At 40.7% G+C, this 14,923-nt stretch overlaps 1 protein-coding gene across 1 annotated transcript in view; it reads left to right on the top strand.

Moving 5' to 3' along the window:
- Positions 1 to 14,923, top strand: part of LOC107194208 (cyclic nucleotide-gated cation channel alpha-3-like) — a 201,289-nt gene that overhangs the window by 54,851 nt on the left and 131,515 nt on the right. Inside the window, exons 5-7 of the mRNA XM_015583797.1 lie at positions 6,829 to 7,084; positions 11,809 to 12,063; positions 14,058 to 14,188. Of these exons, the coding sequence (XP_015439283.1) occupies positions 6,829 to 7,084; positions 11,809 to 12,063; positions 14,058 to 14,188 (642 nt within the window). The remainder of the gene's footprint in view (positions 1 to 6,828; positions 7,085 to 11,808; positions 12,064 to 14,057; positions 14,189 to 14,923) is intronic.

The raw sequence follows: 14,923 nt of genomic DNA, 5'->3' as shown, positions 1-14,923 counted from the left end.
TGTTCCCTTGTGAGTCCACGTCTTCTACGAGGTCGAAGCAATTAGGCCGTAAATAACCGAAATGTTCGCTCCAGCCTCTGCTAAGGTGCTCGGACAGGGCCAAGCAGTGTCAACTCAACATGTGTCTGTGAAATTTTTTCTCCTGCTCCTCGAGAGAAACGTAGTTTCTGCTTTCTATCTCGAAGCAATGGGTATCCTGGCAGTAAATTAACGGAGCGCGCGCTTCGGTGAAACTGCACGACGGTTCGTTCTTTGCATTTCTGCAAAGCACGTGTTTTCCTAGAACGCTGGTTTCTTTTTACCTAAATCTTGTTGCCGTGTTGGGAGTGAACTCACAATGTAACGATATGAAACTACTTGGGGGTAGAGGAAGCCTTTACGGAAAAATTCTGTCAGTCGATTAGCAATCGGGCAACAGAGATGTTCAGTTCACGGGAGTATTACGCAATGTTCTGGTGGTACGCACAGAATAACGGATAGGCGGCTGTTGCTGTGCAAACGTTAGGCTACGTAAAACATATGATAAATTGAAAACAATCGGCCCTTCTCGGGGCCGCCAATTTTCCTAACGTAGGAACAACACGTTCGATTAAAAATACATTAAGTGATCGTGTCGGCTGAACAGCGTTAGTGGTTGTGCAGTGAAGTGAAGACCTATTCGGTGGAATAACGCGGACGCACTTGACGTTACAACCCTTAACTTTGGCTGGTGAGGTATACCTGCGATCACCTGCGGACTGGGCGATACCCTGTCATCATCCGTTTCGGTCGTCGATGACCAGGATCGGTACAGTCACCTTCTGACACATGTCTGGAAGTTCCAGGTGAATTTCCGAAAGGGTGAGTTCTATTGAATTTATTGTTGATTTACTATTCATTTAATTTCACGCAAGCTACATATGACTTTTTCCTGGCAATAATTCTGCAAATGTCCGTACCTACATTTTTCTTCGGGCTTTCTAAAGATTCTGTTTAAAAAAATAATTGTGCATTCGTCTTTTTACGTTACACATGGTTTTCTTACATTTATGTCTCATTCATTCATCACTCTAAATGACAAACGAAAGATGATAAAACGTTCGATTTGTTATGTGTTTCTTATTTGCCATTATACACGGGTTCCTGGGATGCATACCGACTTGCTTGTTCGGAGCTTTATAATACAAGCGTAGCTCGTAGCCACCGCTAGCGCGGGAACTCGGCTGGCAAACTTGCGCTCTGGATTGGTCAGGGTTTTTCGTTAATATCTCGTTAGCAACGCTGCAGATAACATTTTCGCTAAGGAAACAGTGGTTTCAAATCATCCCAGCAACCCTTCATTTCCTGGAAGGGAGATATTTTTGAGACACCCTTATAATACAATGTGCTATGATACAATATACTAAATAAACAGAACGCACAATATAATACGCTGCTTATCGCTAATTAAACAAAACACAGGATATAATATGCTGCACAAGGGAGTCTTAAAACTAACGCAGGCACTAAAACTAAGTTAGGGCGTATTTTGAGTGCGCACCGCAAGACCGGGCGCGAACGTGGCTCCTCTGCGCGAGTATGTTCTTGAATTAAGCGGCCTCGAAGTCGCGGAAGAATCGTTATATATTAAAAACGCGATCGGACACACGCTGCAAAATTTGGTGCAGACCTGAATAAGGCCTCTCGAGCGCCTTCTTTGCCATGTTTCGCACGTAGACGTGCGTACAATTCTGCAACTCTTTAAAGAAGAAAGCACGTTTCGCATACTTATGCGCTACGGTCACCAGACGGACCGTACGCATGTACTCGCGGAATTCCTCGATGAAGAAGTTAAGATCGGGTGAAATATCTTCCGGAAGGAAGAACTCACCGGGAAGGCGTAAGGTGGTGCCGAATAGATACTCTGCGGGGGACGCATCAGTGTCCAGCCGCACATGGGATTTGAGACCCAGCAAAGCTGTGGAGAGAACTCGCGACCAGTTTGCATTTGCATGGCACATAATCGCGGCTTTAAAGGCGCGATGCCATCTTTCAATCATGCCGTTTGACGCGGTGTGATTTGCCGTTCTTCGAGTACGGCACAATCTATTAACGACAGGAAGGCCGAAAACAGACGGGATTCAAACTGAGCACCTGGGTCGGTAGTTATGACCTTGGGTGCACCATGATGAGAAATCCAAGTGTCATAGAATGCCCTGGCTACCGTCTGTACCGTAATATCCGACAGAGGAACAGCCTCTACCCAACGAGAGAATCTGTCGATCATTGTGAGACAGTACGTACATCCCTGTGACGAGGGCAAGGGCCCTACAATATCGATATGAACCTGATCGAAACGTCCATCAGGGGCGACGAAATGATCCTGTGTTTGACGCACATCACGCGAGACCTTGAATTGCTGGCACGCAGCACAGTTCTTGCACCAAGATACAATATCTCGATGCATATCCGGCGAGACATCTCTAACGAATTATGCGGTCGCTGATTTTGCCACTAGGGTGTGAAGGATCATGGAAAGTGTGGAAAACCCTTCCGCGAAGGCTCGTCGGAATATACGGACGAATTGCCTCGCCAGAAATCTCACAAAAAACTAGAGCTTGTTCTGGTCCCCACAGGATGCTCTTCAATTTCAAAGAATGGTCCGAAGCACTGCGAATCAGCTGGAGCTGAGTGTCAGAGCTTTGCAATTTTGCAAGCTCGTCAAGGTCGAATTCTGGAGGAAGACGAACTGCGTCAATTCTTGAGAGGGAATCAGCGAAGGTGTTTTCCAAGCCTGCCACATATTCAACACGCGTAGTAAATTGCGCGATCAACGAAAGCTGGCGCAGCTGCCGAGGGGAAGCCCTATCGGACCGCTGCATAAAGGCATACACCAAGGGTTTGTGGTCAGTGGCCACCCTAAAGTCGCGACCTTCGAGGAAATGAAGGAACTAGTTGATGGCCTCGTATATTCAGATCAGTTCACAGTCGTAGGCGCTATATTTCTTTTGCGCTGAAGAGAATTTCCGCGAGAAGAATGCGAGGGGTTCCCACAAACCTGAAGAACGCTGTTCGAGAGCCGCTCCCACAGCGAAATCTGAAGCGTTTGTAACGACCCGCAAATCTGCACCTACATGTGGATGCACCAGTAACGCTGCGTTGGCAAAGTATGATTTGACCTTTTCAAACGCATGTACAGCGTCCGAGGATCAAACAATTTCGCGTTTGTCATTCTTCCGAGAATCGGTGAGAAACGCGTTCAACGGTGCCTGCGATTGTGCCGCGTTGAGAAGATTTCGGCGATAAAAATTCGCCATCCCCAGAAAACGTCGAAGCTGAACGATGGTTCTTGGCTGGGGAAAGTTGGTGATTGCATCAACCTTTTTCAGTCGTGGGCCGAATGCCCGCACTGTTGATCGAATATCCGAGGAATTCGAATTCGGAGGCGCCGAAAACACACTTGTCGGCATTTAAACGGAGATGAAACTCCTTGAGCGTCTGAAGCACAGTGCGTAAGTGCTTTCCATGATCCTCTAAAGATTCGGAAGCAACAAGAATGTCGTCTATATAGACAAAGACGAAATCTAAGTCACACAGCGCATGCAACGCTGAAGTGACTGGCTGGCGTTCCTAAACCCAAATGTTATGAACATGTATTCGAAAAGGCCGAACGGCGTGATCACCGCCGTCTTTTCGACGTCCTCCGGAGCCATAGGAATGTGATTATAGACCTTATGCAAATCAAGAGATGAGAAGACCTTCCTTCCATGGACATTGACAGAACAATCATGGAGATGAGGAGTTGGATATTTATCCGGCGTAGTTAACGCATTCAGGTGGCGGTAATCGCCACAAACTTGCCAGGAACCGTTCTTCTTAGCAACAAGATGGATCGGGCTCGCCCAAGGGCTGCGAGACAGACGACAGATGCTAGCCTCAACTAAAGCTTGGAATTCGGCTTTAGCTGCACAGTGTTTCTCCGGGGAAAGACGCCTAGCGCGCTCCGCAACTAGAGGACCAGAGGTGAAGATGTGATGTAATACATCATGACCCTCCGGGGGAGTTAAAGATGAAGAACCCGTGATCTCAGGGAAATCGACTAGGATTTCCGCGCACTTGGAACCAGGATTGACCGTATGCACTGAATGAACCAGTGCCGGTCTGACAACCGTCAGGGAATAGATTTACGTCAAGGAATCGGTGAGGCGACGCCTTCGAAGGTTGACTACCAATCCGTCGTGACGCAAGAGATCGGCGCCAATAATTGCGCACGGAACTGCAGCGATACAGAAATTCCACTTAATATCGGTCCCTGTGTCGATCAAGAAACATTGACCGCTTCTGCGGTCCGGAATGTGGAGACGATTTGATGCCCAAGCACCGTCCACGATGGCCTCCGCACAGGAAGGTGGAACTAGTTTTTTGTTTGCCATGAGGTAAACTTAGCACACCAACTTTTTCAGGAAGTTGGGTTCTCAGGGTACTTGCTATGCGCGACACACAAACGGGGTGTCGTGCGCTCCGCGGAACGACCGCGGTTCCGGTTGGGAACCGAGCGCCTCGCCGATCGAGGACGCGGTTTATTTCGCGCCTCTAAACGCGCCAGCTTTTCGGATAGTGATACCACGCTGGCCAAAACCCTCTTTAGGTCGCTCTCCATAGACGACGGAGAGGGTGTCGGATGCGCCCGCGCAGGCGACCAATTTATCGGCCGCTTTCTCCAGCCTGTCTAAATTATCTCCACCAGTTGCTACCAAAATTGCGCAGTGGGTTGAGGGTAGCTGTCGGAAAATACGGACCGAATTACCGCGTGATCACAAGCTCCGTCATTTAAATTTCTCAGACGGCTGAGAATTAAAGAGGGCTTACCATCGGTAAACACCTGCCCCTTCAGCAGGTTACGCAACTTTGCTTCTGGGAATACCGCAAACGTCGTGATTATTCGCGATTCAACGCGACGATAAATGTTGGCGGACGGCGGGTTTAACAGTAAAATATCCTTTACTGTGCTTAAGTGAGCGCCGCGAGAATGGCGTCCGCTTTTGTGGCCTCTGAATTTTTAACCCCTTCTACATAAGTAAATATGTTATAAATTATACCGTGTTTGGTATCGTTTTTTTAATAAACGTTTCATTAACAAAGAACCAAAAATAAAAAGCACCCTGGATCCTCGCGGTGGTGGGGATCGCCGATGCTCGCCCGTCATATATACATGTCTCAACAATATTTAATTATGTAATCGGAACGGTTACAATACATACAGGGACCACGGAAAGTGTCCCTTACAACTACTTCCCTGACATAATTTCATAGATTCTTAAATCGTATAAATTATAATAGTATATATAGTGATATTGTTTCAGAATGAAAATCTAAGAGACGCGCTCGTCAAAAGTAAATAGGACAGGACGCTCTCGCACCATACTGCGAGCCTGTCAACGAAAGCGTGCGCCCAACGCCGATTTGCTAATTTCGTCCCTGAATTTCGCGACCGTGATACGTTCGAGCGCGTGCGTTAGCGTATTTACGGAATCTGCGCAACGCTGTTCGAAATATCGATCATCTATCGATAGTTTTGCGGTGATCGATATTCGTGGAACCATTCCGACGCTTCTCTGAAAAATCCTAACGAATTTTGAACTAAAACCAGTAGAAACTTCGCTTCTCGCCGAGCATTCTGTCGTGAACCGTTGTAGTAATCGCAGATCTTAACAAACTTCTCATTTTTCAACTCGTGCGTTAATTATCGCAACACTGCAAGTGTTAGATTTATCGCTCTCGGCGCTCGAGTACAATTGTGGCGAAAATCGGCGATTGGTGTAAACGAGTTTCGTGATCGCCTAGATTTTTCGTATACGGCACTCTTGATCAGCACTTCGCGGCTCTCCAGTGCCCACCGAGTGTAATCGTGTTTTTGTGAGACATTGTTAAGACTCTCAACAATAAACTGTTCCGGCCAAACTCCGGTGTGTTTTTTCGCTACAACACCACCTTCAATCCGTATCCTTTTCAGGATAGAACTATCGTCTGTTTTTCGAAAGCTGATGCCTGGGAGGTTGGCCTGCCTCGGCGCGTGGCCTGGCGGGGATCCAACGTGAGCTACGTATTTCGTGCGACGTTGTGACGGTCTCATTGACCCTGTGTGTCTCTTTCCAACCTCCAGCACTTCGGCACGAGAGCCTCTCTCTCAGACGCTCGGTAAACCATCTTCCTTCTTTACCCTGGGATTTCCACGTGTAGCGTTTAATAACCTGCGTATTAATTTAATCCCCTTTTAATATGTTGTTCAATATTTGGGTACAATACATTCTTTCAATAGAAATAAACTTTTTCTTATTCATGTATTTTAACTTTTGACCTGTGAAAACGTTCTGCGTCTCGTCAACATTCTCCGCCATTTCCAGACAATGGATTATTAACGGCCACGTACCGAACGCAGTCCCCACTCCTTGAGATTGTAGGTAGGTCGTTCTCGAGAGGTTTGTAATACGTGTGATGGAGACAGACGACCGTAGGCGAGGACTCACGTCAACGGTCGGACGTCATTGGCACGACGCGAAGAGTGAGAGAGACACAAGTGCCGTAGGTGTCTCGCGATCGCGGCAACACCGCGAAAACTCGGGCCTACCTCCCAGGCATCATCTTTCGAAAAACAGACCATAGCTATCCTAGGGCGGTCGTTTCAATCCAATGATCGACGCGGCCTGCGATAAACTCGCAACATAAACAGATATAGATACTAGATTTTATCAATTTAATCTTAATATATAAATAATATTTTGTGTTGCGTTCAATGACACATCTGGGAAATAAACAGAATATCTGAAAATGCTTTTCTATTCAAAACGAAAATATTTCTGTGTTGTATAGGCGAAACGCGGTGGGTGTGGTTCTGCCTGGATTACTTCTCCGATTTTTTATACGTGTTGGACATAGTATTTCACATTCGAACGGGATATTTGGAAGACGGTGTTCTGCAAACCGATGCGACAAAGCTGCGGAACCATTATACAAACAGCACCACATTTTACATGGACATCCTGTGCCTGTTACCCCTCGACTTTTTATACTTATCTATAGGATTCAACAGTATACTGCGAAGTTTTAGACTTGTAAAAATATATCGGTGAGTGAATTTCATATTTCATATAGTATTTTGTGATAAAACTGTGACTATACAGGCAAACTCAGATTTTTATTTAATCGTTTAATTGAAACGAATCTGGAACCAAAATGTATTTCTTCTACGAAACTACCCGAGAAATTAGAATTAAACTAAAAAGTTTATTTCATGTTAATTAGGGTCTTCTTCTATTCTGCTTTTCACACTCACATATGCTACAAATGCATAAAATTGACGGTTAATGTATTAACTAATTAGCCATGGAAGACGAATGAAATGTCACTAATTTCCACGCTACGTTCTCTAATTGTCATTAATAAAGTCTGTTATTTCCACTATGCTAAACTTATATCAAATTCATTATCTTTCATTGTACTGTTTTGTTTATATTACAAACAAAAAGTTTTCCATTATGATTAGTACTTTACAATCGGGGAATATATACACTGAAATATATATCATACTATACAGTTTTCTGCAAACAGCTCCCTTTTTAGGAAATTTGATTTTAAAAGCACGTAAACATCACGCGTTTGGTTAATGAATATGAAAATCCTCGCTGAAAGTATTATTTAACGTTCGTGTTGAAATTCTTGTCGGTCACACAATACATGTTGCTTTGTGGATGGCTCAGTGGAATTCCGTCTTAAGAAATAAACATATTATTACTATTTTCTTCTATATTTTGACACGTATTTTCTCCAATATTCTTTTTGTGAGTTATTGCGTATGTCATTCCGTTGGCACAATTGTTTACAGTTTCTAGTGAGATATTTTGTGGGCAGTACGCAACACATTAACACGGTAATGTTACTCGCAGTATTGTTGCGGAGAAGAACAGGTGAAAACAAAACATTGAGGTATGAACAATATTAAAAAAAGCTATTAGGTTGTTGGAAAATTAATGACCGATCACCATTGATGTTTATAGTGCCGTAATTCTGCATACTTTGTACAAATGGATTTAAAAATTGCTTACTACATTTCACGTTAATTCTATTAATTCTAATCTCATCACCCTTTAGAAAGAAAATTGAAAAATCTCACATATTTAAACAAAGACAAGAAGTCAAAAAAAAGTAAGAAGTCATGAACAATCTTCGAAACCTCAAGACAAATAATAGAGCTGAAAGTGTTCCTGTCGTTTAAGTTAATCAATACAGGAAATTAAATTTTTAATACTATATTTTTACAAAAATATTCCAGCTACTAACAAAATAGCACAAAAACGTCATATGAACGTCCGGAGAACGTATGTTCCAGACGTTCGGTACATCCGAAGGATATCCCGAGAAGGTCCACATGTCCCCCTTACGTCCTCGTTGAGATCTTTAAATGTCCTCGGAAGGTCCTATTTATGAAGTGGAATGTGCTGAGGACGTCCTGTGTCAATAATCTCAAAATGTTTTCCGAATGTGTAAAAGTAACGTTCTCTGTACTTTTTTGGAACATTTAAAGAGTTTTTAAAAACAGTATGCTAATTTCCTAAAGGCGTATAAAAAATGTTTCCTAAATGTTTCAAATTATGGTTAGATTTCATTCTGTGTAAGGCGTAAGGTGATAGAAGTTAGGTTAGGTTGATTTGTGTTTAACAAACAAAACATTAACTTTCCAGCGATTTCCGTACTTAGTAGAAGTTAGATCAAGTTAGTGCCCGTTAATAAATAAAATGTTAAATTTTCTCTAAGGAATTGTAATGAAATATTGTTTTGGGGGCTATGATATGTCTGCACATTGTATTTATTTTTATTCTCTAAGGAAAATACTCATTGTATGTTGGTTAAAGACAGTTTTAAAAAAACCACTTACTCAAAGCAAAGCATTGATTCTATGTTGGTGAGACAGAGTTTAACCCTTTCGGTACGAGCGCCGGATATATCCGGCATCCATCTGATGACCTGTGTGTACGAGCGCCGTGTGCATTTTCGGAGCAGCGCCTCGTACATCGGGAGTGTCACGGCGAACAGAGCGCTTGTACCGAAAGGGTTAGGAAACAAAACCCTTATGCAAAGCAAACTATTGATTCTGTGTTGGTTAGAGACAGTTTAAGAAAAAAAATGTGTTTCCAAATTTCCTGTGGTTTCCGCATAAAACCACTAGTGTCGTTACACTTCTCTATTGACCCTCTAAAGCGGGCCTGGCCAAACATATGCCCGTGTAGCCACAAAAACAATAACACCAGCCCCCACCACTCGTTTCTGTTGTGCTGTCATCCTCGGGCAGGAGGTGCGTGCGCATGCTGTGTGTGTCCCACTTCCAACACATAGTCACTATGTCAACGTGTATCGCTAAGATCCGATGAGCAGGGACTACGGGAGTGCGGATAGTGAGGACAGTCAGCATGCGCGCGCACCTCCTGCCAAGGGTGATAACTTATAGACATACAGGGTGTAACAAAAGTCTTGAAGGACTCGGACATAGGAGACTCATTAGGTGATTTGAAAGAAGTTTTTCCTTTGCAAAAATGTTATCGGAGGCTTTGTTAACGAGATATAAACGAAAAACTCCGACCAATCCGAGTGCGAGTCTGCCCGCTGCGATTGGTAGCCAACGTTACCTTGGTAACTCGGCCGGCAGACTCGCACTAGGATTGGTCGGGGTTTTTCGTTTATATCTCGTTAACAAAGCCTCAAATAACATTTTTGCAAAGGAAAAACTTCTTTCAAATCACCTAACGAGTCTTCCATTTCCGGGTCCTCCAACATTTTTATTACACCCTGTATATAATAGACTGCGCGATCTTATGGTAGGGATGAATTCGGCATTAGAAGAGAGTAACTGGAGTAATTTTCCTATATTTCCAATGGGGCTGTGGGTGGGGGATTCTTCTACGGCTGTAGTGGAGACATTACTTGCGTGCAGCATTCCTTCTTCTCATTGCCCTGCAGTCGCTTTCATCTCTCCCTCTGCGATGTGCGGACAAGAGCGGAGTTACTCCAGCGCTACTTCTGTCCTTCGGTCTCGCTTTATCCCTACGATAAGGCAGCGCAGTCCTTTATATGTGTCTATGATGACAAAACAACAGAAGCGAGTGGTGGGCTGGTGTTACTGTATATGTGGCTCCACGGGCGTATGTTTGACCAGGCCTGCTCTAAAGAATGACACCTTGGTCATGGGGATTCATCACCTTGCGCGGAATGAAAATGAGTCAAACTTACTAAACGAAACTATCCGTATTTTTAAATGCTACAAACATTCGTAAGACTTAAGAAAAAGAAATTCCTAGAATACGGAAAATTTAAATCTTGAGAAGATCTGTAGGACTTTCTGCACGGAAGTTTTTAGAACATCCGAAATTTAAGTCTTACGAACATCCTGAAGGTGTTCAAAATGGACGTAGAACATATGGATATAAACTGGACATAAAACGGACGTCCTTTGGATGCACGGTGTTATCTAGGTATCGTTACAGAGAAATGATATACATATATTCATGTAATATATTCAGAGAAATAAAACCAGAAAGCTATGTGTTTTCCGAAAATTTCATATTAAAATTCGTTTGTATTTCAGTTTTAAATTTCATATTGGAATTATCAATACATTACACTAGTTTACAAAATCCAATAAATTCTATGTGATACAAACTCCACTATGAAATTCTTATGGAAGGTGGTCCCCTAAACTCAAAAATCGACACGAGACGTAATTCTACGGATACGTCTTTGAAATATCGCCCGATGAATATTTTGGTAATTTTTTAAAAAGACGACCCGATGTTTTTGGCCATATCTCGCGTTATAGTTGACTTATTTGATCGCGATGACTCTTAAATGAAAGGTAATTAAATTACATACAATTATTTTCTACATTGTTTTCAAATCAGATCAATAGTTTAGGCGGAATCGAACGAAACTTAAGAAAAGAAATATTTCATTTTTTACAGGTGAAATTGAAATCGAAAATTCACTACATCGCCTGGAAAACATAGAAATTATTATGTGACGTCCAGGTCCTTACTTTTTACGTAAAGTACGCACCTTTAAGAAGAAAACAAGCCTAACCTGAGCAAAATACATGGTCAAATAAGGAAGTTATGGGCAATAGAGTGGGGGTGCCTATTCTCAACTTTTTCCTTATTTCTTCATGTTTCTTGGCGGATTACGTATTTGTCTTCAATGAAAACAAATTTAAGTGTATTTTTTCCGCGTATTTATTTATTCTCTCAATATAGACGTTGACATGTTTTTGAAGATCTATTTCCTCCACTCGCATTGGATTTCTTCCCACCAAATCTTGCTGTTGTAAGCGATGAACATGACGAGAGATTTCATCGGCAGATGAAAGGTATCGAGAGACGCTACCAAGAATTCTGGGATGAGTCAATGATGGGTGACTACAATTGGTTCATTGTAAGAGAAACAGATACGAATGCGGGCAAAAGACACAGAAATGGCTTAAATTGTTTTCAAAAATAAAATAAAGTAAAATACATTTCAATTTGTTTTCTTCTTAAATAAATAAATACGCAGAAAAAATACATTAAAATTTTTTTTTCATTGAAGACAAATACGTATTTCGCCAAGAAACAGGAAGAAATAAGGAAAAAGTTGAGAATAGGCACCCGCACTGTATTGCCCATACCTTCCTTATTTGTCCATGTATTTTGCTCAGGTTAGGCTTGTTTTCTTCCTAAAGGTGCGTATTCTACGTAAAAAATAAGGATCGACACGTTATGACGATTGCGCTGGAATTTCATCCAATCTTTTTTGTCCATTGTCATGCAGGTTCTGGGCGTTCATGGATAGAACTGAGCGACACACGAACTATCCGAATTTATTCCGCTCCACCTCCTTGATACATTATTTACTGGTGATCTTTCACTGGAACGGGTGCCTCTATCACATTATTTATAAGAACAACGGCTTCGGCAGTAAAAACTGGGTGTTCAGTGACTCCGAAACGGCGGATGTCGTGAAACAATATTTACAAAGTTACTATTGGTGCACATTGGCTCTCACAACCATCGGCGATTTACCCCGGTAAGTGTGCCCTTACTTTTGGTCTATTAAATTGTTTCTTAATATTTTGATTATCAGACTAATTCCAATGAAATTTAAATAAGGTTAGAACGGTTTCTATAATAAAAACTGTATAAGATAAAATTTATCATTGTCCTGATGTTTTTTAACCTTGCTGAAACTATGTATCGGGACCGAGCAAAAGGTTTTGTGGGTTTTACTCTAAAAATGTAAACTAATAGTCAATTAAATTATAATGTACTAATAATTTAATGATATACATAATGATTCTTTTACAACATATGTATTTTTAATAAAAACGTTTATTCAAATAAACAAATCTTTTGAATATTATTATTCAATGAACTTTTATAAATAAATTCACTGTTTTCCACATTGTGGGATTGACATAACAGTTTCTCCAAACACATCACAAATGTTTCTGGTGTTTGTGACGTTTGTTTCTTTCGTTTTTAATTTCATTTCAGATGCACAACTTCAATTTCATTTTAAACAACAATACGCTGTGTTACATTGACATCAACGCATAATATTAAATTAACATAATTATTTATTGTTTTTACAAAACCATGGCGATCGCACCATCTAAAGAAAATCCATCAACACTTTTGTATTGACCCAATACCTGAAACAAATTTGTTTTACTTTATATTTTATTACAAATTTACTTGTCAATATATACCCGTCAATATATTAGTCAATTATATTACCTTCAACCGACAAAGAATTCTCTCAACCACTTTTATTGTCATGTCTTTAATCACAATTTTAAAATGTAGTACGCTGTGATACTACATATTTAGACAATTTTTTGTAATTTTCATATTCCTATGAACAGTATATTAAAAATGCAATAACAGTAAATAAATAACATAAAAGTATAATAAAACATTTTATTTAAAATGATGTATTAATTTAAAATTAGTAATAATAATAATTTTTTTCCTATTTGCAAACCTTAGTATGATCGTTTTTTCAATTCGATCGTCCGTTCGTCATTTATTTGTTTTGTAAATGAGACTAATCTAAAGGACGGAGTACGATATTCAAAAATATTTGTTGGTTTATTTGAAACCTACAGTGAAAAATTATTTCTAAATGGTTTGGTTGATCTTTACATAACATACAGTTATTTCATTTTAATTACATTCAAAGTAAGAACTACAAAGTTATAATATTTGTTATATTTTGTTTAGAATTCTTATTGTAAATGCTGTGTGTGTACACTTTTCAGATACAATTCTACATATATAATTCTGTAAACAATTGTTTACTTAAAAAAAATATTTTCCAAATGCGATAATTACATCCAGTTATTATTATTTTGTTTGCGGGGAACAGAAAACCGATCACCATCCACAGATGTAGTTTTTAATTCTTGTGTATTTTATGTACCGATATGGATGAAGATGCTATCTATTGAAATAATTTATGTTAGTTCCAAAAAGTCTAGTCTTTATTGGGCTATAAAAATTGTTGAAGAAATTCTATACAGGCTGGGGCTGGACGGATGGTACAAGCGGACAGGAGGTCATTTTACATGCAAAAATACGTTGAAAATGTAGAATACAATTTTTTCGTGTAATGTTTCCGGTTTCCAGGTTGTCGCATTCCAAAGTTTGTTGAATACCCGTGCGATTGAATAGGTCTTGCCTAACGTATCCGTTGAATACGTTCATAATAATCGTATCGAAATTCTAATACGATTATTATGAAAACGAAGTATCGTACTTAAAAATTTAATTCAATATTTTAGACTTGATTTTTTAATGTAGAATGACTTTTTGTCCGATTGTACCACCCGGTCTGCTTTACTGTGTATATAATCCATTTATGGCAAGAAAAATCATACCTTACTCGAACGGCCACTTACTATCAATCTATTTGATATTAATTAATTTAATAAAGAGCGTACGCCAAATTCGAGAAAGTTGCACAATTTTTGTTTGTTACATTAAATATACTCACCACTCCAATATCTGCTTTATTTTCAGACCGAGAAGCAAAGGCGAGTATTTGTTCGTAATAGTTCAACTGCTGTTTGGTCTGCTGCTGTTTGCCACCGTGCTCGGACACGTGGCCAACATTGTTACTTCCGTCAGCGCGGCCAGGAAAGAGTTTCAGGGTAAGTGAAAACCGAATTCAATTATTTCTTATGCACCTAATTCTCTTCGGTGAGCGGGAAACTGATCGCAACTTTACGACTCCAACAGTTTTAGCTCTGATTGTTTTCCCTCAAAGGTGATTCAATGCTTCCGATTTGATTGCATGTTCGTGCTGAAAGAAAAGTTTATATCGCGAAATTTTCTGACGCCTTCGTAGACACAATGGTCTTAAAAAGGTGGTTTTTAATAAAACTTTTCTCTTGTGCATTTCTACCGTGCACGCTGAAATAAAGAATAATGTTATTCTTGTACAGCAGTGTGCTAAGAATTCTTTTCAGGGACAAAATGTATTGCTTAATACCGTTGCCATTAATACATTATGTTTTGTCGTAAAGCAGGAACGACGTCTACAGAGTTCGACGGTTCCGTTAGCCTTTATTACTTTACTTCCTTTGTAGCGTAGCACGTACAATTACGACATTTTTGACATCGGCCAACTTTCTATTTAGATTCTAATTGACATAAAGGAACAACAGATAAATGATCCCGAACATTTAGTCTGCAATCCGCCACGTGCGTACGGTAAACCTGGGACCTATCCGCGCCGGGCCATACCGTTGCGCGCTGACTCCTACAATACTTTTGGTTATAAACCTTACTGCTGGAAGACGTCCGAAAATTCGTCGCAATAAGTCACATCGTGACCATGTATGGGATATTTTTCTGGCCTCCGTTGCGCACTGAAGGAGAGGTTT

The sequence above is a fragment of the Dufourea novaeangliae genome, unplaced genomic scaffold, assembly GCF_001272555.1.
Source record: "Dufourea novaeangliae isolate 0120121106 unplaced genomic scaffold, ASM127255v1 scaffold33, whole genome shotgun sequence".
Taxonomy (NCBI): Eukaryota; Metazoa; Arthropoda; class Insecta; order Hymenoptera; family Halictidae; genus Dufourea; species Dufourea novaeangliae.
Note: the sequence above shows the minus strand (reverse complement) of the source record. Positions and strands in the feature narration are given on the sequence as shown.